This window comes from Apaloderma vittatum, unplaced genomic scaffold, assembly GCF_000703405.1.
Source record: "Apaloderma vittatum isolate BGI_N311 unplaced genomic scaffold, ASM70340v1 scaffold33615, whole genome shotgun sequence".
NCBI lineage: Eukaryota > Metazoa > Chordata > Aves > Trogoniformes > Trogonidae > Apaloderma > Apaloderma vittatum.
The window spans coordinates 20378-42765 of NW_009719591.1; the positions used below are offsets into that span (position 1 = coordinate 20378).

A 22388-nucleotide genomic window follows, 5' to 3' on the forward strand; every position below is an offset into this window, starting at 1 on the left:
CCCCACTTCTTTCTGAAGATAAGCACTCTTGAGATCTTAAACCTGGAAGACCAAGGAGCCCTTTTAAGTGATGATGAGATATTTGCCAGTCGCCAGACTGGGAAACACACCTGCATGGCCTTGCGTAGGTACTTTGAGGCTCACCTTGCTATCAAACTTGAACAGGTGAAGCAGTCACTCCAGCGCACAGAAGGTGGCATTCTGGTCCATCCACAGCCCCCCTACAAGGTGAGTAGCATGTTGCGAGCTTTCAACATGGTTGTTGCGTTTTTCCAAGTGAATTCAAGCTGTGGGAATATGTGGCTGTCCTTTGAAGCTAGTGTAATAACTCGGCGGTGTGCAAGTTACAGGCACAGGGATTTTAACATTTGTACTTTTTTCCTGCCTTGCGGAACGACACTGCAATGGAAAAATACAGAAGAGCCTTTGAGGTTCATCTGAACTACACTTGATTAAGGTTCCTGCTCATTTACTGTGGTTCCCTTTCCATCTCTCAAAAACTTAGGTTAAAGGCAGCTTATTCCTGAGACTGTGGGGTTTTCTGTGCTTTTCATCTCTGAAAGGACAAAATCTCTCTATATATGAAAGTGTATAATGTTGAAAAACTTGGAAATTATTTTTATTTGATAATAAAAGATGTCTATTTGACACCGTAGTTTTTAGGAATTATCTGGGAGGTTCTTCTCCCTGTAAAGTGATTTTTTTTAAATTTCTTTTTTTTTGTAAAAAAACCACTTGAATTTTATGCCTGCTTGTTTTGAGGGAGCACATTTACCTGTGGTTTCTGGTTTAATTTAAAATGGTTTTCTAGAAAAGTTGAAATAAGAAAACATGAGATCTTCTTTCTTCTGCAGAAATAACTGATTTTCAGTAACTAAAGAAATGTGTATAAGCTGTTGCCTTCCTGTGTAATTTTCAAAGCATTATTAGATGGCAAGTTTGTTAGGAATTTCCTTCTTTTTCTTTCGTATGTTTTGTAGTCAGAACTTAGTAATTGAAAATTTTTTAGTCTTTTTAAAATATTTTAGCAGACATTTATTTTGAATGATGGTCAGGTAGCTACTAGATTAGCAGCTTAAAAGCAGAGCAGAAGTAACTTTTCTTAAATAAGCCTAAGCCTTCTAGTACTGCAAAGAAACTTAAAGGTTATTATGCTTAAGCTTAATATTGCATGTTATAGTGACAGTTGCTGTTATTCTTTCACAATTGGGAAATAAACCAGAAAGTAAATACTTAATCAGCAGGAGCCAGTGGTAGTCTGCTCTTTGTGCATGCAGTTTTCAGTTAAATCGCAGCAGTGAGGGACTTAATGTGCAACTTATAACCCTTGTGATCTCTTTCTAATGCTTCCAACTCACTTCTCTGAAGGCCTGTTCATATACTCATGAGCAGATTGTGGAGATGATGGAGTTCCTGATTGAGTATGGTCCAGCACAGCTCTACTGGGAGCCAGCAGAGGTTTTTCTCAAATTGTCTTGTGTCCAGCTCATGCTCCAGCTCATTTCAATAGCGTGCAACTGGAAGACATACTATGCAAGGTGAGTGGTTTGCTGTAGTCCTGTGTTTTTAGTGCAGTAAGTTGTGACTTTTGGGCAGGACGTTACATTTCTAGATTTTCTACCACTCTGATAACATTTAAAACAGGTGTGTACTGGTTAGTGCTGTTAGTGCCTGTGCTGTGGCTACACAGTGCTTCTGAAAGTTAACACAGTGGGAAGCAGGACTGAAATTTTGAGGTGGGTAGAGGATGTCATGAGATTTCTGAAGAGCCAGAATGCCTCAGGCCTTTGGCTTCTGAGAAATGGGCATGGTGGTAGAGCTCAATCACAGTTCTGTGCCACTTTCTACATGTCTCAAAAATTATTTACTTTTTTTGTTAGAGAAAGCCTAGAAAACCTTCAAACTAGAGGGTGAAATCAAGACATGTCTTAATCCTGGAAGCAGGTGGAATGTTTGGATGTTAATTTTCACTGACTCGAGAGGACACTGTCTATCACTTTTATTTGCTGGTATTTGAAGCGTACTGAGCAGAGGTAACTGTGCAAAGGAGTCATGTGAATGTGCTAGAAACCAGAATTTAAGAGAGGAAAAAAGGCTGAACATTGTTAGTGTGCATCGTTCAGTTTCCAGTCCCTAGATGATGCACCACCAGCTGTTAAACTCAAAGTGGTAGAGAGGCTCACCTTATGAAGCCACTTCTGAATTTCTCTTATGTTTTGGCTGCAGACAGGCTGTGGGGGCAGCTCTGTTGCCTTTCTGTGACACCTCTTTCTGTCACTTCTTTAGGCCCAAAAACCTTACTGTTACAAAACAAAGGGGTCTGCTGGCAGGCTCTGACAGAATGCCATTAGGATCCTGTCCCTGGTTCACAGACTTCCAGCCTCTGTCGTAGTGACCATCTGCTCCCCAGGGTGAAGCTGTAGTCCTCTGTAGAGATACGTTCTCTGCTGAGTTGCCATCTGCAATAACCAGTTGTCATCAACAGTATTCTTGTCACCAGAACTCCTTCCTTCTTATTTCTGCTGTCTGCAGGAACTCCTTGCCTAGTTTAACTTGAAAGCCTTTGAAATCTGTTGTTTGTCTGCAATCCCCTGCCTCCCACTTTCTCTGTCTCAGGTTGCGCTCTCCTGGGTAGTTTCTCTTCTCCTGTTTCTTGCTCTCTGCAGCTGTTTCTAATTGCTACCTGGGTTAACTCCTACCTTTCCATACAAGCTTACAGACCTCCCTCCCTTTTCTTGCATTGTTCTGCTCTTCTATGTCTTGCCTAACAACCCTTTTCATCTTCCACACAGCTGTGTGTCTCTTAAACTGATGCTTAAGTTGATACCTTTTTCCCTGTCACAATTGTCTGGCTTGCTGCTGACCAGTTTCCCTTCACTTCAGAAAAACTTCCTTCCTAGTTGACTAATGACAGTATTTTAGACAGTAGTGTTTCCCAGTGGAGATTTAGAGTTAGATTAAATCTAGAAGCTTAATTTAGAAGGCTTTTGTGGGTAAGTCTTAACATTTGTATTTTTATAAATACAAACTTACAATACTTTCAGGATCCTGTGGGCAGTGTGGGATAAATGTTGACAGACTTCAGGCAATGATGTGCCTGTGAGCACTGCCTTCTGTGGAAACCAGCCCTCTGAGAGGGGAGCATTCTGAAATGAAAAGGCACTACTGAGTACATCAGATGTGACTGATTCACTCCTATTTGTTGGAGTAGTGGATTGAATACTATTTTATGTTATTGAAACAACTCTGTATGCACACCTCTACTAAGATCTTCTGTTGTTGTCTTCTAGGAATGACACAGTACGATATGCTTTGGATGTACTAGCCATCCTGACTGTGGTTCCTAAAATCCAGTTGCAGCTGGCAGAACCTGTGGATGTGTTAGATGAAGCTGGATCTACTGTTTCCACTGTGGGTAAGATGAATATGGTCCTGATGACTTACATACTTACCAAGTATTTTCTGCTACATGCTTTTTAGCTGTCTGTTTCTCACATACAGTGAGACAAGGGTTAAAATAATTCATGTATTTAGAGTTACTGTCAAGGATGCAAATAACTGGGAGAGTAGACTGTGGTTAAAATTGTGTCATCATTAGCACTGTGGTTAGATTACAAATATGAAGGCATGGCCTTTGACTTGTACTTGTTTTCAAGAGCTTGTTAGATACAGATGAAGGCAAATCTACTTATGTAATGGGACTATTAGGTTCCCTCATTTTCCAGAAATTTACATCTCCTGGGGAAATGGCATTTGAGAATATAGGAGATAAAGAGTTACTGCTGTTTGAATTATGCTCTGCCTACCTGCAGATTCAGTATGCAAATGAATGAGAGGTGCATAGATCAGATCTAAAGCTTATGCATTAACTGGGGCCTGATTTTTTTTTTCTTTAAGAAAAGAAAAATAAAAGGCAGGCAGAGTACTTGTTATAGACAAAAGACTCTTTCCTTTGCACAAAAACTTTAGCTAGACAAAACCCCATTCTTTCTTGAGTGAGGGTTTTGATCTTCTGAAGTGAACATGAAACTAACAGGAATAATTCTGGAGTGAGGGGAGAAACAAAACAAAAGTTTGGGGGGGCTTTGTGGTTTGGTTTTTTTTTTTTGCCTAACTGCTTTTGGAAGCTGTGATATGATTTGTTTTTTTCCCCTTTATAACATGATCCCCTTCCTCTCTTTGTGCTTTGTTATTATTTATACAATGGAGTTGCTTTCTGCAGTAAGAATCAGAAGCATGCCTGTGCATCTTTCTCTGTGCCAGGTATCTTGGATTTTGCATTCCTGGGCCATGGCTGATCACTTTCTCTGAAAGGCTGTTTGACTCCATACTTACTGAGGAGAAGAAGGGGGAGCATCAGTGTGGGAAAACGTTTTGCCAGGGAGGTTGAAGAACACATCTTACACTAGTTAGCAGGACTTCAGAAATTCCTAGAATAAAGAGAACTACCTCTTTTCCTCAGATTTGTTGGAGACTCCCTTACTTGTCTGATGAACTGTGTAAGATACATTTTAGCGTACTAAGGAAACTATTTCTTTCCCTCACTAGGTATTAGTATCATCCTTGGAGTTGCTGAGGGTGAATTTTTCATCCATGATGCTGAGATTCAGAAATCAGCCCTTCAGATCATCATCAACTGTGTATGTGGCCCAGATAATCGGATCTCCAGTATTGGCAAATTCATCTCTGGAACTCCTCGGCGAAAGCTTCCTCAGGCCCCCAAGAGCAGTGAGCACACGTTAGCGAAGATGTGGAATGTGGTGCAGTCCAACAATGGCATCAAAGTGCTGCTGTCCTTGCTGTCTATAAAGATGCCAATCACGGACGCAGATCAGATCCGAGCGCTAGCCTGCAAAGCCTTGGTGGGGCTCTCGCGCAGCAGTACTGTCCGGCAGATTATCAGCAAGCTCCCCCTCTTCAGCAGCTGTCAGATTCAGCAGCTGATGAAAGAGCCGGTGCTTCAGGACAAGCGCAGCGAGCACGTGAAGTTTTGCAAATATGCTGCTGAGCTGATAGAGCGTGTCTCGGGGAAGCCGTTGCTGATTGGCACAGATGTGTCTTTGGCTCGGTTGCAGAAAGCGGATGTGGTGGCCCAGTCAAGGATAACATTTCCTGAGAAGGAGCTGCTGCTCTTGATTCGGAACCATCTCATCTCTAAGGGCCTAGGAGAAACGGCATCTGTCCTTACGAAAGAGGCTGACCTACCCATGACTGCAGCATCTCATTCATCTGCCTTCACCCCTGTTGTGGCTGCTGCCTCCCCTGTGACCCTGCCTCGCACTCCTCGCATAGCTAACGGCATCTCAGCCCGTTTGAGTAGCCACAATTCTGTAGGTTCCACTGCCGCCTCTGTCCATGCTCAGGCAAGGCCACCTGCATCCCAAGGTCCACTTGCCCTTCCGGGGCCTTCTTATGCCAGCAACTCGCCTCTGATTGGCAGGATTAGCTTTGTCAGGGAGAGGCCATCTCCCTGCAACAGCAGAAAAATCAGAGTATTGCGACAAAAATCGGACCATGGCGCCTACAGCCAGAGCCCAGCTATCAAAAAGCAGCTGGACAGACACCTTCCTTCCCCACCCACACTGGACAGTATAATCACAGAGTACCTTAGGGAGCAGCACGCCCGCTGCAAGAACCCCGTTGCCACCTGCCCCCCTTTCTCTCTCTTTACTCCCCATCAGTGTCCTGAGCCAAAACAGAGGCGCCAAGCGCCAACTAACTTTACCTCACGGCTGACCCGCAGGGCAGCGTTTCCGAAGTACGGAGGGGTGGATGGTGGCTGCTTTGATAGACATCTTATATTTAGCAGGTAAGGAAGAAATATGTCTCTTGATCCCTGTCAGGATGTACCCTGTGCCAAAAAGCCTTCACAGAATCACAGAATGTTAGGGATTGGAAGGGACCTCAAAAGATCATGTAGTCCAGCCCCTCCGCCAGAGCAGGATCACCTACAGTAGATCACACAGGTGCACGTCCAGGCAGGTTTTGAATGTCCCACAGTGGAGTGCCCTTGGAGAGAAAAGTGTTTGATTTCAACAGTTACAAGCAGGAGAGCCTTGAGAGGCAGTTCTAGAAGTTGTCCTGTTTCTCTTGTCCTTAATAGTAACCCTTCATACATAAAGATGATGTAAAGTTTATAAAGATGACACACATAGCATCTTCGCAGTGAAATCAAGTGTCATTTTTGGAGATTAAGATTACAGGATGTTATTTGGCCAGTGTGCTGTGCCTTCCTGTGTTGAGTGTTTCAAAACTGTTAGAAATATCTTTTGCTGGCTGTCTGTACTTGCCCAGTTGATGGCATTACAGGTTTCCAGCTTTGAAGAAGGAGTGCTTCAACTTAATGATGTGTTTAAACAGAGGTACTTAATAGCACAAAACAAACCCTGAAGCTCTACAAACACTGTTCTAACATACTCACTTGAGCACTAGTCTTAGAATGGACACTTAGCTTGTCCTAGAAGAAAGCTGTAATTTCTACCTACATGATTTTTAAGGACTGGGTTTAATATTATCCCATGGCATTTCAGTTTTGCTTTTCTTCTATCTTTCAGTTGACCCTTGTATTTTTACCTTCTCTAGGTTCCGTCCAATTTCTGTGTTCAGGGAAGCAAATGAGGATGAGAGTGGCTTTACTTGTTGTGCGTTTTCTGCAAGAGAACGATTCTTAATGCTGGGTACTTGCACGGGGCAGTTGAAACTCTATAATGTGTTCAGTGGACAGGAAGAGGCCAGTTACAATTGCCATAACTCTGCCATCACGCACCTAGAGCCATCCAGGGTAAGTAATTGGAGACCTGTTCTGAGTTTTGGCAGCTCTCACAGCCTAAGCCCTGGTAGGTTTTGGGCCTGTCTGGTTCTGTATATCTAAACTGCATCTCCTGGCTGGCCTGCAGTGCCTGTCATTGAAGTACCTGTGATAGTAGCATACTCCTTTCTCTGTGAGTTCTAGAATTTATTTATTTTTTTTTTACAAGATAATAGAGGAGATGCGCAGTGGCTGGATGCTTTCATAAGTAATGAATTTATGTCTGGAAGTAGAAAAACACTTAAACTATGTATTTAAGATAAATGTGAGATAAGATAGCAGAGTTTATATAATCTCCATTGATTGGAGAAAGAGATCTTTTGGGTGATGATTTTAGGAAGAAAGAAAAGGTAGCTGATTCATGAGCAGAGTGAACTCCGCTCACAAAACGAAAATTCAGATGTGGATTATCCTGATTTTATCTGCTATTAACATCGTAGATTGTTTCCGTTGTTATCTGTAACGTTTTTCATTGTCTGCCAAGGGTTCTTCATATTATATGCTGTTACATACCTAGACTTTATCACCATAGGAGTAGCTTAGTAAGCACAAAATCCTCTATAGTTCCTAAAATCATCTTGTAAGTGCGAGTTAAAGTGTATGGGTAAAGTAACCTCTGTTTTCCCGGTGTTCTTTCCCTTTCTTCCCCCTCTACTCCCATCTTGAAATACAGGATGGATCTTTATTGCTGACATCTGCTACATGGAGCCAACCTCTGTCTGCGTTGTGGGGAATGAAGTCTGTCTTTGATATGAAGTACGTATACTGTGACCCAGCTGCGGGGTATGCTGCAGTTACAAGAACCATTCAATAAATGCAGAAAAATTAAGAACAAACTCTCTGAAAGAACAGTAGAGCACAGCTCTCACAATGTCTATTGTGAAAAAATAAACTGTGCTTACTTTATGTTTAGTAGCTTCTCTATTTTACTGGGTGCAGACAGGTTTGCTAAATTCTGTCTGCCTAAAGTCCTGCTTAGTACAAGATAGATCAGGGAAATCGCTGTTGTCCCTGAAGGCAAAGAAATGTTTGTATTTTTTTTCTCGTGTTTGTAAAGTATCTTTCTGTAGCTAGTTGGAGAATTTTACTAGTGAGGTGATTTGCGTGGTGAAATTTTCAGACCTGGATGCAATCTATTTCAGCCCTGGATAAAGCTATTTAAAATTGATTTCAGTATTTACAGTTGTTCCTTTCCTTAAAAAATGGGTGGAAATCTCTTCATTTTTAAAAGGTTTGACTGCAACAGTTGCCTGCAACAGTTTTGGCATAAGCTGGTTTAGGTCAGCTGAAGGGCATTCTTCAGAAAAAAAGTTCAGCACACCTCAAATCTGCACGTGTGTTTGAATGTTCGTGATGCCTTTCATTGCTTGCTCTTCTAAATAGTGTTGTGTTTATGGCAGACCCTGTTGATGACAAGTCTGTGAATTTGCTACTTGTGTGGGTTTGGGTTTTTTTGCTGGCCTGCTGTAAAGGCTATGTCTGAAATAGAAATTTTCCTGCAAATGCCAGTGGAGCATTTTAGCATTGTAGTGTGCCATGGTAAATGGTGAAGGAAAGCCTTTTCTACATTTTTCGTTTTTCTGCATTGTTGAAACCTGTGCTGGAGGATTTGGGGTAGTGTTTAGTTCACACTGGCATTTGAATCTGCAGCTCCTTGACTTTTTTTTCACTTACTATCTCCAGGCATTCCTTCCCTGATGACCACTATGTGGAGTTCAGCAAGCACTCTCAGGATAGGGTCATTGGCACAAAAGGAGACATTGCCCATGTAAGTACCAGTAAAGGTCATGGTTGTGAAGCGGTGACAAGAATGTAATTTTTCACAGGACACTTATTAACAGATGTGGGTGCTGTGATGTGCTGTGTAACTGATGAGCTAAGAGGCTCTAGAGGCAACCTTTGAAAGTGTTAAATAACTTCTCCTTGTGTTTAAGAGTATAAACTTGACCATTCCAAACCACTTATAGCATGGGCGGTATTCAGTGTGTTGCCTCTGTGGTTAATATTCTGGGCAATTGTAGAATCTGCTTTGGTTTTGTTCATTTGAGAGCGGTCGTGAACGACATGGGGGGATTTTTTTGTTTGTTTCATTTTCTGAAGTTGCCTCCTTTGCCTTATTTTTCAGTAGCGATAATAATAATAGTTCCACTATAAACAGTAGCTCAGTCAAGAGTTGTGGGAAATGGCCTGTTAAAAGTTTCATCATCTTGTCCCCCCAAATTTGCAGCTTGCCTTTGGGTAATTTAATTTTACTAATATATTTTCAGAGAATGCTCTTGGAGTGTTTTGTGTGAATATTTGTACACTTGACAGATACAGGCTTCAGAGTGCTTCTGCTCCTCAGTGCGAATTTGCATTCATTATAGGCTCTGTCTCTTTTGAAAAAGTATTTGAATAAAAAAAGTCATAAAACATAATTTATTCAAATTATGCATGATTTTAGTGATTGCTCTGACTTGTTTAAGCAAACTATCCATTACTTCCCAGTTTTTGAACTTGGATTTATCTGAAAGTCAGATCAATTTGTATATTGTCTTTATCTGGTAAACAGATTTGTTTTCTGATTCTAGCTTATCTTCTCTATGTTTGAGCAGGAGCTAGGCTCTAAGAGATGTTACAGATCATGTCAAGTTGGTCATAAACCCTTTGTACTAATTAAAGCCCTTTTACCTTTTTATCTTCCAAGAGTTTTCTGGGACAAAGCTCAGAAAGTTGTCTTTCTGCATAAATGCCAGGAACTTGAACTCCTTTTCTATAGGTTCTGACTGTTTTCCCCTCGCTGTGGGCTTTGGAAGTTTTATGTTTGTAAATACCACCTGCTCGGACAGCATTTCTTTTCTGAAATGGTTTCTGGCTAAGTGGTGCCTTGTGATTGCAGCTTCCCAGCCCAGTTTCCATAATGGAGTTAGTTTCTTTGGAACTAATCCTGATCGTATTTAAATATATCAGTAACCCGCTCAGTAAGCGAAATACTGGCCCAAACATGTTAGGAGGCTGGGTTCCAGCTGTGAAAAGCTATGAAAGGACTGGTAGTAAGAGTTATCTTGGCAATGCTCTCACTTGAAACGGAAAAGCAAAATGGGAAAGGAGGTGATCCTGGAAACAATCTAGGAGGGGGAACATGGGGTGATCTTAGGTTCAGGTGTATTACAGATTGTAACTAATCTTTTTTTTTTTTTTTTTCTTCTTAATCTAAAAGATCTATGATATTCAGACTGGCAACAAGCTATTGACTCTGTTTAACCCAGATCTTGCCAACAACTACAAGAAGAACTGTGCCACCTTTAACCCCACTGATGACCTTGTCCTAAATGATGGTGTCCTCTGGGATGTCAGATCGGCACAAGCCATCCACAAGTTTGACAAATTCAACATGACCATCAGTGGTGTTTTCCATCCCAATGGGCTGGAGGTCATAGTCAACACAGAAATTGTATCCTTTGTGTGTGCTGGGACCTAAAGAATTTGTACTGATAAAGAAGTAGCTGTTTGCAGAAGTTGTGTAAATCATCTGCTGTGTTACAGGTTGTGTATGGCAACAACAGTTTTCACCTGTGAGTCCAGTAAGAAGAAGGGAGTGTCAGGCAGCCAGCTAATTTAAATCTAGATTCTGCCTCTGACGTGGCCTAGAGGAAATCGCTAACAGAGAGCGAGATATATTGTCTTTCCTAATATAATTTGTGGTACTTTTGCTCTCTTCACATCCCTTACCAAGATCGACCTTGAAGCTATCGTAGTAACCTCTCGTGTCTGGGAATGATGTTTTCAGGAAGAGCTCATTCTTTTTGAACACGCAGAGGGGATTGTGGTGCTGGAATCTGACTCTTGTTTGTCACATTTGCAAGAGGGTGGCAATGAGGTTTCTTGAAAACAATTAATCAGTTGTTTGCCGCTGCACTGGAAGGGAAGTAGAAACTTTCAATTGTTTGTTGCTCCTTAGCCTGTATTTTTTCAGTGGGACCTCCGAACCTTCCATTTGTTACACACAGTACCTGCACTGGATCAGTGTCGTGTGGTCTTCAACTATACTGGCACAGTTATGTATGGAGGTAGGACTTCTCAGTCTTACATTACTCTCCTTGGTTACCTCTGGTTTGAGATAAGTAGATGCTTGTTCAATGAAATGGGAGTAGAGGTTGTCTTAACTCTAGAACTTACCAGCCTGTGTGAACTGTTTTTTTTTTCAGGATGTTTATGCTACATATATTGCTAACAAAGACAGTTTTCTCTAACATCAGCAAAATCACAACTGATTTGTGAGATTAAAAATCAACCTGTTGAAAAAGGAAATGTGTTTGTTGGCAGATCTGATGATGCTTGAAAAAATAGTTTTGATCTCTGTATTGTTTCAATGATCTGCAGTATTAATAAAGGCAGCTTTCAAAGAGTAGATATTAAATGAGTCTTGCCAAGCTATTAAATAAAAAAAAATTAATGGGAGAGTCTGAGTTGATCTTTTAAGTTGATTAATTGTAGTGGTGAATGGAAGGTGGAGTAATCTTTCCTTTTATCAGCTATGTTGCAGGCAGATGATGAAGATGACCTTCTGGAGGAGAGAATGAGAAGTCCCTTTGGCTCTTCTTTCAGGACATTTAATGCAACCGATTATAAACCTATAGGTAAGAGTAAGAGAGGAGCAAATAATTTGGCCTGGAGGTTTGAAGGATTCTTGAAAGTTCTGCTTAGTAACATTGACTTCCTCCTCTCCTTTGGTTGTGCGACAAAGCAAATTCTGCTATGACCTGTTCTGATTGAAGCACAAGAGTGGGTTTTACACTGAAATAGGTTTAGGTATCATATTCTGTTTAGCGTGTGATTCACTTACTACTTCTAGCTTTATATTCCTTCCCTCTTTCCAAGCAGGTATCTGAGATACTAAGTCATTTGGCCAAGATGTCGTTGATGTTACTTCATGAAAGGCCTTCTTTTCTTTCCCCGTTTTGATTTTATTTTACTTTTCGTAACAGCATTTCCCTATGCTTTGTAGTTCAAAATGCTGTTGGTTTGGCCTCCAGCTAAGCTAATTGCTGCTGCAGACATAAACAAATGTGGCTTTTGCTATTGAAAGGGCTCACAACTCAGTCTCTTGGTTGCCACCTATCCTGGAAGATTATCTGTTGTTCACTGTGCATAGAGAAGACCATAAATGTGTTATCAAGGGAGGAGGCACTGTGCAGAGCAAGTTAAGAACTTCCCAGGCTATTTTCTGTTATGGTCCCCATAACAATTTTTTATGACAGTCTCCACCATTTCTATTCTTTATTACAGTTTGAATTAATTACAAATGATCATTTCACTTTTATTTCAGCTGTTGTTTCTGGTACTAACATTTTATTATCTGCGTTAGCTCAGTGGTTTGAGCGCGGTGCTGACAATGGCAACATCGAGGTCGTGGGTTCGATTCCTGCTCGGTCCCCATGTGTTGCCTGGTCTAGTTGAGAGGTGGCGTCCCTGCCCATGACAGGGAGGTTGGACTAGATGATCTCTAAGGTCCCTTCCAGCCTAGGCCATTCTATGATTCGGTGATAATTGTTAGATCTTGACAGGGCTCTGAGCAACCTGATTTAGTTAAAGCTGTCCCTGCTCACTGCAAGGGGATTGGACTAGATGACATTTAGAGGTCCCTTCCAACCCAACGCATCCTATGATTCTATCTTCTCTTTCAGTGAGCATGAAGTAATATGCAGTTAACCACTGAGTTTTTGTGATGTTTTCCAGCTACCATAGATGTAAAGCGGAATATCTTTGACTTGTGCACAGACAGCAAGGACTGCTATCTGGCCGTCATTGAGGTAAACAAGCTAAGAATAAACTCTGGTCTCTGTAGCTGTGGTTTGAGTGCAGCGCTTCGTGTTTCCTTTTAAAACCTTCAGAAGTGGTGATTCTGGAGTTCCTATTGTTAAATTCATGTCCTAAGCAGTGGTGGTGTTTTGATGATGGTAAAGATGCTGTTAGTTTTGTCCACGCACAGCAGTCTTGTTTTTCTGCCTCTGATTCTTTAAACTTCTAAACACATTTGACTCTCTTCTTCTTCAAACGCTTCCCACTTTAAAGTATGAAGAGGCTTTCCTTCTCATAAGCATAAAGAGAAATGCGTTCTTTCCTATTTATAGCAATAATTTCCTGTTAGAATTTGCACTGCATCGAATAACTGGAAAATACCATCTTCCTGGGGCTTCCCGTAGAGCTTTTCTGTGGATCACTTACTGTTCTTTTTTTCACTTGTCTTCCTAGCAAAATCCCATAAACTAAGAATTTGAAGCAAAAATTACTGAGTAAAACTTCTGGTTTGTTAGGGGGGAAGTAAAAGTACACTAATGGATCCAGTTCTTTGCCCAATAATATCTTGTCAGTACCCAGTTTCTTGAATCTGACTATGTACATGTGGTGACTAATTTAAAATCCTGTTGACTTAATGCTGTGTGAACCACTGATCCTTACAGGCCCAAAAAAAGCCAGTCAAGAATTTGTAGTAGGGCATGCTTCGTGGTTAACTCCTGTGGTTGTCAAGGTTGTGAGGCCAAGATTTGAAAATTTTCTGCTATAGGAGTCACTGGAATTGTTACTTTTGGGCATGTGGCAGCAGAGCTTTCTGGGGTGTCAGACTGCTGTCTTCTGGCACTCTGCCGTATGATGGCTTTTGGCATTCTCTCAAGGCACATGGCTTGCTGATATGACAGGGAGGCAAATTTGAAAGGAAGTGGTTTACAGTTAGGTGAGAATTAATCTAAACATGATCAAATAAAAGTTTTGTTACATCTTCTAGTAAGACTGTGATTTGTGGATAACAGAAGCAGAGAGCAGATAGTTACATCACTCCTGGGCTGATCCTTGAAACCAAAAAGACTGGTTTCTAGTGGTAATTGTACTGCTAATAGTAAATGGGAGAGAAGAATTTTGGCAGTGTTTCTGTGATTGAGATCAGATCTTGAGTAGGAATGTTGAGCTTCATTCCTGGGACTAACTGCTGTGTGGGTGTCTCCTCTTCAGAATCAAGGGAGCATGGATGCCATGAACATGGATACAGTTTGCAGACTGTATGAAGTAGGCAGGCAGCGTTTGGCAGAAGATGAAGAGGACGAAGAAGAAGACCAGGTGAGAAGTGTAGCATTAACCTAGTTGTTCAAGAGTTGCGCTTAGCCGTCTAAATGTGAGAGGCCACAGGTGTTCATTTATTATCCATAAAGTACAGGTGCCTCATTTGGTCTTACCTAACGTGAAGCAGATTACTGCTAGTGTAAACTAAGACTATGTGTGCAGACCCTGTGTGAACAGTACCTTTGTGTAAACTTACATGATAATCTATAGTTTATTTATTATTCTTCTTAAGTGTTTTAATCTTGATCAGAAACTGTTTGTTCTGCTTGGGTTTTTTATATATAATTTGACAGCTAGTAAAGACAGTAGTGTTTGAAATTTTCCCTTTTTTTTTTCCCCTCCTCCAATTCCAAGTCTCATATTGGGCCATAACTTGTCACCAATTTCTGAATGAGATGCAACTTGTGACTAATGCAGTGAAACCGCACAGTACATCTACACAGCAAAATGTCTGAATAATTTTAAAGAAAGCTGCAGGTTGGCATTGGGATGTATTGGGTTTCCGTCTCAGATCAGCTATTTGATGTCTGGCAGTTTGACAAAAGAGCTAAAAGACATACAGAGAACTAAAAACTGCACTAAGTGCTCCTTAGGGTGCAGTTGGGAGTATACAGAGAATACTACAATACAATGAGAATTAAAGATAAATTTATAGCTTTTGGGGTGTCAGGTGTTGTTTGTTATTTTTGAACAGGCAAAGACCTTATGCTTCCAATTCCCTAAAGATTTTAAAAGCATTATTTTCTGCTCTTTGGTGTCTGCATTCTAGTAAATCATATATTTGTATCTCCTGTGAGAAAAGCTGACTTCACCCTTTTTCCAAAGAATGCCAGAAGGTAATATTTTGGTGGGTTTTTTGGGTTTTTTTCAGACTGTGTGGAAAGCTGGATTTCTGATACCCTTTCTGTCTCTGAATCTTTCTGTTGCTAGGTTAAAACTTCTGCTTTCTAGTTCAGAATGCTGGATAGCAGATCCCAGGAAGGAGTAATTTTTCTTTGCACTTATTTGTTATTGTTACAGTTTCGCTCTAAGTCTGAAGGTGAAGCAGTAGTTCTGGGGAGTGTGTGTGTACAGTTTGCTCTTCTGTCCACTCAGTGGGCTACAAGGTGGCAGTTGAAGTCTTTGGTATTTTTATGAAATCATTGGTCACTGTTTCTATCCCTAGATTGGACAGATTCAGTTTAGGAACTTTTGGGATGTGTGGAGAGCAAGATTCCTTGGGAAGCAATGAAGGAGGGGAAATACTGTTCCCTCCAAAGCGTTTCTGCTTTCTAGCCATCAAGTGCTTGCCTCAGGCTATAGTTTCTACTTTCGTCCACTTCCAGTATTTTAGTTCACGTTCAGTACATTTAATAAGCTTATTCACATTTTCTTTATAAAAAGTCAAATGATAGTTTGTAGCAGAAATTGGTTTTGTGCTGTGCAGTGATGAACTAGAAGCTATCGAGACGCTCTTTTGCAGTATCGCTGGTAAGTCTTGGCTTAAGTGGAAATCTGTATTTGTATCAGAGGACGTAGCCTGAATGCTGTTGGTTCCGGGCTGTTACAGAGGCACCAAGCAGAGATAAGGTGTCCATCATCACATGAGGTGTCCAGCTGTGACTGGGCATACTTCCTGTCTTGGCCCCAGGCAGAGTTTAAGTATGCTAAAAGCTTTTTCGTAAAGCTTCTGGAGTATTCAAACAAAGCTGCTCTGGGGTTGATTTGCAAGCTAAGAGTAACTAGTTGATGGTGCATAATTGCTGCTTTTTATGGTCTTAATTTCTAGGGTGTATAGATGTTTTCTAGACAGTAACTTTTAGGGCTGGTGACAATCGAGTTTCTTTAGTAATAGAGATGTGGTTTTAATATAAAGAAACACGAACCCAAAGTCAATTCAATCAATATGTATTTAGTGAAACATAAACTGAATGCCTTGATTTCTGTCCTGTAGCTCTTCCCAGCTGTTCCTTTAGGTTTATTTTAGTCTTAGACTTAGAAAAGACAGCTTTTGTCTCTGTGGAGACATCCAGCGTTGAGCTGGAATGAGTCAAGGTTTTCCAGAATAGGGACAGAATCTCTCCAGCTCACTTGTCTGTTAAGGCCAGTTTGTTTCCTGACAAACGGGAGTTTTCTCTGTATACGTATGCTCATATGTAGGTGTTTACTTAGGTTCTGAGATTTAGGCTTTGAAAAAAAAATGGAAGTAAACTTTCAAACTTGTTGGGTCGTCTCATACGTATTCTAAAAAACCTTATGGCTAAAAGAAGACACTTCCAGGTCTCTTTCATGAAAGTAGCATAGGGGGAAATTCATGTGAATCAACATTAATCTGATCTCTCTTTGGTCAGGATTTTTTGAGCAGGTATTAATCTGTTTAGCCCTTGTATCTTCATACTTTGACTTTACACATATATATATTTTTGTATATGAACTGTTTGGGTCTACAAGTACAGGTTTTTCCCGTCCAGAAAGTTGCAAGTACTCAAATAGAAGCATGTTTGATGGGAAGTCTTTGCTTGATGGTCATGTGATGCAGAATAAAATTGCCTTAAAATTTGTGCTTGAGACAAGCTAAGAACTGTGGAGAAAAATATCTCCCTGACATTTTTACTTTAAATTTTGATGCCTTGTAATGTCAGTTTTGACAAGTGTCAACTGATAGCTCTATGACAGCATTTCGAAAAGAAAAAGGCTGGGAGCCTGTAAAATGAACCTAGCAGGGATATTTGGCCTATGGATATCTTTCCGTTTGTTCTCTCGCATAAGTGAGGAAACAAAACAACTATATTACTCTCCCTTTCTCAAACCAAACCTTGTAGAATCAATTGATCTGTTACATAAATTACCCTCAAATTAAATTAGCAGACGGACCTAGCTGGCTTGTGCATGCTGTTGCTGCAGGAAATGTTTTGTGAGTTTGTTTGAAATAGGTGAGAATAGCAGCACTGTAGCTGGGATCTTCCTGGGCCTTTCATAGGAGATCTCTGCAAAGCTCCCTTTTCCTAGTTGTGGCCAGTAATCTGGAGTTGTCAGGGTTTTGTTAAACAGAGCAAGTGCTAAATGGATGTTGATACTCTGCGGGGGCTGTTCTTATTGCGATGATAACCGAGGGAGAGTGAAGATGCAACACACTTAGCAAGAGCCAGTTTGTGAGCTTGCTTTTGTTGTTGGATGTTTTATACCAAGTCTTTCTGCCTTGAGCTTTTATGGGGTTTATGTGTTATTTCACTGCTGGGTGAGTATCTAAACGGGTCCATCAGTAACCAACAGTCTCACTTGTATTTGCAAAACATGAGGAAACAGGCAAAGTTTCCTGTTCTTCAGTCCTGCAGTTAAGATCCTTCTCCTCTTCCTCCTGTATTTGCCACTGTTTTGATGCACTCCTTCAGAGTTAGGCTTGACGAAAATAAGATGGGTATCTGAGCTACTGGTACAGATGTTGAAACATCTTTTGGTTGTTAGCTTCCTTAATTCTTACTTATTTCCCTTTCTTGGCTGATTAGTGTCCCCTGTTCAACTCAGTGATCTAGTGTCTTCTGTAGTGAGGCAGAGCAGGAATTTTAGAGGAAACGTGCTAAGGAAAGTGAACGTCCTGATCTGACCCAGAAATTATGCATGACAGTTGCTATGGGCGAGGAAGACTTCAGAAATCTTAAGCTAAATCTAAAGCTAAAACCAAGGGAAATGTGTGACCACAGAGTAGACTCAAAACTGTGAAACTGAAGTCTGGACGATGTGATCTTCCGAGTGGATTACAGAATTTTAAGTCTGTGCATTTTTGCCTCCTTATTTTAGTTTTACTTACCATATTAGTTCTTTAAGGCCTGGGTTTTTTTCTCTGAGGCTCAAGCAGTATTCTCAGTTATTGCCATGTTCAGAGGGATTTCTCAGTTATTGCCACGTTCAGAGAGATTTATGGCTCCAGCAGCAGATTGCTTCACCTAGCTGTCCCTATCCTATAAAGTGTGTTCTTCTTTTGCCAGAACTGAAGAACTGTTAATTATCCTGCAGTGTTTCTGGGCTATCGAAGTGGTGATGGTAGGTGTGTAATTTGTCTTTTTGCATTGGTTTAGAAAATGCTAGGTGATGTGGAATGAAAGCTTGGGAGATAAGGCAATAAAGACTCAAAAAACATCCGCTATTCTAACATGGTTTAGCTGGGATGGAGAACGTTTTTCCTTGGCTTCCTGTGTGGTCTTTGGGATCTCAGTTTCTACTTTTTTTTTTAGAGCCCTTCCACTAGCTGCCTGCAACAGCAATTCCACTGTACTTTTATTGCTGTTGGTTTTATACAGGTTTCTTTTCATGCAGATACCATAATCCATAGTGGCACATGTATTTGAGAACCATCAGACCATGGTGGTTCTTTTGTCACTACAAGCTGCCTAGAACAATTTATGCCATCAGGGACCCTTAGTTTTTCAGGAGCTGTTCCTGCAACATTTGAAGAAAGAGTTTGTTTTGAAATCTTGCTTGAGATGAAATGGTTTACAGGATAATAGCTGGGAACAAGTATTTTCAAACAAATACCTCAATTGGTAATGATATGCGTGTGTGTATGGCACACCTTTCTAGGAGTCTTTGAACTTAGTTGCAGTTGGGAAGGCTAAGTAAAAAGTGATTTCCATCAATAACCTGCTTACATAGCAAACAGGCATCCTTGAAAACAGATATTTAAAAAACAAAGTTTTCCCAGTACCTGTACTTATCACCACATTTTTAGACAGTAGCAAATAACCCTAACCCTTGACAAACCGTGACTGCTTCAGCCTATTCTGCAGTTTGGGAATCTAGTTTCACTAGCTGTCAGCAAACGGGAAATTCTTGGAAAGGGAGAAGTAATTGCAGTTTTCAGAAGGCTAGACCTAGTATTACGGAGTAAAACAGCTTTGGCAGACATAAAAGCATATTCTGCCTGCTCAGTGACAGAAATCAAAGGTTGACTTCCTCTCACCTAACACGTCGTTCTAGGATTCCCAGAGTAGTTGGGATCCAAGGAAATAAAAACTGCCTCAGATATGATGAGAAGTCAGTCAGGAGCTTGAGAAAATAAAGGAACAAATTCTCGTTAATAGAGGGAGAGTTCATTACCTGCAAAGTTTTGAAATTCCTTTAAATGCTGTTGTCTCTTCTTTTGTCATGCACTTAGAAGAAAGAACTTTATTTTTGTGAGTGAGAGGAAGGAAGAAAAGCAGATTCAGAAACTGCACCTAGTTCTGCATTCCTTATGCTATTTTTGAGTCCTGCAGCACAAAGAATGTAATAGTCACATTAGAGCACATTGACCCCTAGCTTTGAGAAATGTATCAAGGGTGAAATTGGGGCACGTGCCCCAAAGAGGACAGTGACTCTGTAGTTAGATCGATTATTGTCCAGGTACACGCAGTCGTGTTTAAAATGAAAACATTTCACAGGCAGAACCAGAGTATTGGTTAGAAGAGTCCCACGTGAGCGTGCCAGTCCAACAGAGGCCCCGTTGAAGTTTTTGTTTATCTGTCATGGGTGCTTTTTCATTAATCGCAGGTAAGTAGTCTTTGTTAGACAAGCTAAACCTACTTACAGAGATTGAGAGAATAACCGCTTTTTTATTTTTTCACTCCATGTTTTGCCTCTGTGCCACACTGTATGCTGTGTGCTGTTTCCTGTCTTAAATCTGCACATACCTACATCTGCATAGAAGCCAATGGTAAGATTCCTTGCTTGTTACATGTAGTAACTTCTGCGCATTGCCAGGCTTCTACCTTTGTAGCTCTGTGACCTCATTAATGGCTGTGAAGAAGTAGCAACTCTTAACACTGAAGTAGCCAAGAAGGTAAAAGCAGGTGCTGCCCTGTAGTGTGAAGGAGATGAATACTTAAAAGGAATTTAATCATATGATGTAGGAGGTGAGTTTGGGTTTACTAGCTGAGGGGAAGGATGGAGACTTGGTAATCTCAGACGCAAAATTCCTTACATGCTTCACCCCCTAGAAGGACTGTTGGCTATATTTAAGCTTTTCGCACTGCCCATTGTTAAGGGAGTGTTAAAAAGTGTGTGGTGAGAGGGGAGGAATTACATAGAAACTGTTATATGGCTGAAAACCAGGTATTGTCACTTTGTCCCTCCTGAGAGTTGCATAACAAAGGATCAGAAAGTACCAACATGCTGCACAGATGCTTTGTAAGCGAAGAGAACATTTGTCAGAAGGAAGGTCAAGGGAATTGTCTGTAGAGAATGATAAAGTACTAAAACAAGGGGAGACTTAGGTTTTTTGTATGAAATACTCTTCAGTGAACTTGTATTTGAACAACGATCATGTGTTTGTTTTAATGAAAACAAAGCCCCCTTCCCATGCTGGAAATATGTAGTAATTAAAATAAAACTGATGTTTTGGAGGAGACCAGATTACTAAAAATTAATTTCCTTTTGTCTAGGAGAAACTTGGGGGGGGAGGGTGAAAGAGAGAGAGAGAAGTAAACCTATTTGCTTTTGCAAGAAACCACCTAGTAAATTGACCAAAATAACGAGACTCTGGGAAACATGAATTTCCTTACCAAACCAAAACTAACAAAAAGAAGCCCAAAAAAACCCTGTGAAAGAAAGCAAAAATGGAGGACTAAAGAAAATAAACAGTTTATAGAAGCAGATGGTTACCAGCAGGTGACTGTTTAGCTACAAATAGCCAGAAGTGAGTTAAATATGAGCTGAAAGATCTGAGAAAGCTGGAGAAATTTCACTGACATTTGATTAACTATTTTGCAGGTAGAGAAATGCCAACCTCAAAAATGAAAATAAGAATAGTTAGAACAGAGTAATGCTATGCAGCATAATTCAAACTGAGAGGTGCAATAGAGATTGTGTTTTCAGAGGAAGGGAATGTTACTGGAAAGCATCTGCAGGTGCGAGGGGTTGACCTGAAAGTGATGACAGGAGGTGAGTGTGGGGCTGGCTGTGAGGTGGTGGCAGCTGAACAGTTCATAAAGCAGTAACGGAGGAAGTTGGGCAGAGAACTGTCGAGGTAAGTACTTGTTTTGGGCTGTGAGTCAGCTAGTAGAGGAAGAAAAAGTGAATGAGGAGCTAGATGAAGACATGAAGCTTTTTGTAACAGCTGAAACTGTGGCAAATAAGCAAAAAATCAGTGACCTGTAAACCTCAAAACTGAGTTAAGGTTTCCAAACTTGATATCTGACAATTGAAAAAGACCCTTGGGATCTTCTCTTGGCAGCTAACAGCCAGCCTAGTGTAAATTTGAGAGATTATATAATCTGCAGTTGAGAAGCCTCAAATTCTGTTCATCTGGTCATAAAAAAATTTTGGGATTCAAGAAATGTAAGAAAACTCTATAAAAAGTCTTAAGGGTTCTTATAAAGCAAGCTGGTGTATTTTTATACACTGCAGATCTGCAGTGCTCTAGGCCCTACTTTCTGAAAGCACTTTGTACATATGCTCATTTCATGTTAAAATACAGTGCAGAAAGATTTTGAAAAATCAAAGTTCTGCCTAATTAACATGAATTTTGCATCAGAATTTGACTAAGTGAAAGACTGAGCTTTTCCTGAGCCTTTGAATGTTTTTTGAGGTATGAACAGCAGTAGATATGTTAAGTATCAATAACCTGTGCAACTCAAAAAAAGACAAGTTTTGTGAATTAGGGGGCCGGTTAGCTCAGTCGGTTAGAGAGTAGTGCTGATAACACCAAAGCTGCGGGTTCGATTCCTGCTCGGTCCCCATGTGCTGCTTGATCTAGTTGAGAGGTGTCCCTGCCCATGACAGGGAGGTTGGATTAAACGATCTCTAAGGTCCCTTCCAGCGCAGGCCAATCTATGATTCTATGAATTTTGTGTGTGCGAAACAAATGGGTTAAGGGGAACAGTAAGGAAGTCTATGGTCATGAAAGTCTATAAAGTGCATTGCACACATCATTGAAGAACAATATAGAAGAAAATACATAGTGCTTGAACAAGAGCAAGGGGTATTTACTAAGCTCTGAATGGGCTATAAATACTGGCAACATGAAGAATTAGGTCAGGCTGATTTTTGTAACAGTGATGCCACTCCTGTATATGCCGTTCCTCTAGGGGATTTAATTTTTTTCCTCTGTGATTCTAAGTGATAAATTAATTGAACCAAATCTACTTGGCTTTCTGAATCTTTACATAAAATTGCAAACTGGTAGTAAAATTACAAGTAATTTGCTCTGAGATGATCTTGAGATAATCCTGTGCTATGTAATCAGCTGTTCTGATTCTTTAAGTTAATGTCAAGCTTCTCTTGTACTGCTGCATCTCTGTAAATCTGCCTTTATGCAGGCATGTTAAAAAGCTTATGGGGATCACTTCTGCCCTCTTAATCATCCTTGAAGTAGTTCCAGGGTCAAAGACTGTGTGTTAAAGCTATTTATGTGGTACTGTATAAGCGAATTAGTGAATTTTGGTGAGTTAATGTTGCAAGATTTCTCTAAGATGCACACTTAAATTAATTGTGCCATTTTGCGGTCTAATCCTAGAAGAACTGATAGCTC

The 22388-nt window shown here is 40.6% G+C and overlaps 1 protein-coding gene across 1 annotated transcript in view; it reads left to right on the plus strand.

Annotated features, from left to right (window-relative positions):
- VPRBP (Vpr (HIV-1) binding protein) overlaps positions 1-22388 on the plus strand; it is a 46549-nt gene that overhangs the window by 15656 nt on the left and 8505 nt on the right. Inside the window, exons 10-21 of the mRNA XM_009870684.1 lie at positions 19-228; positions 1369-1538; positions 3291-3415; positions 4549-5809; positions 6583-6781; positions 7482-7564; positions 8492-8576; positions 10008-10241; positions 10764-10857; positions 11323-11427; positions 12527-12600; positions 13799-13903. Coding sequence (XP_009868986.1) covers positions 19-228; positions 1369-1538; positions 3291-3415; positions 4549-5809; positions 6583-6781; positions 7482-7564; positions 8492-8576; positions 10008-10241; positions 10764-10857; positions 11323-11427; positions 12527-12600; positions 13799-13903 — 2745 coding nt within the window. The remainder of the gene's footprint in view (positions 1-18; positions 229-1368; positions 1539-3290; positions 3416-4548; positions 5810-6582; positions 6782-7481; positions 7565-8491; positions 8577-10007; positions 10242-10763; positions 10858-11322; positions 11428-12526; positions 12601-13798; positions 13904-22388) is intronic.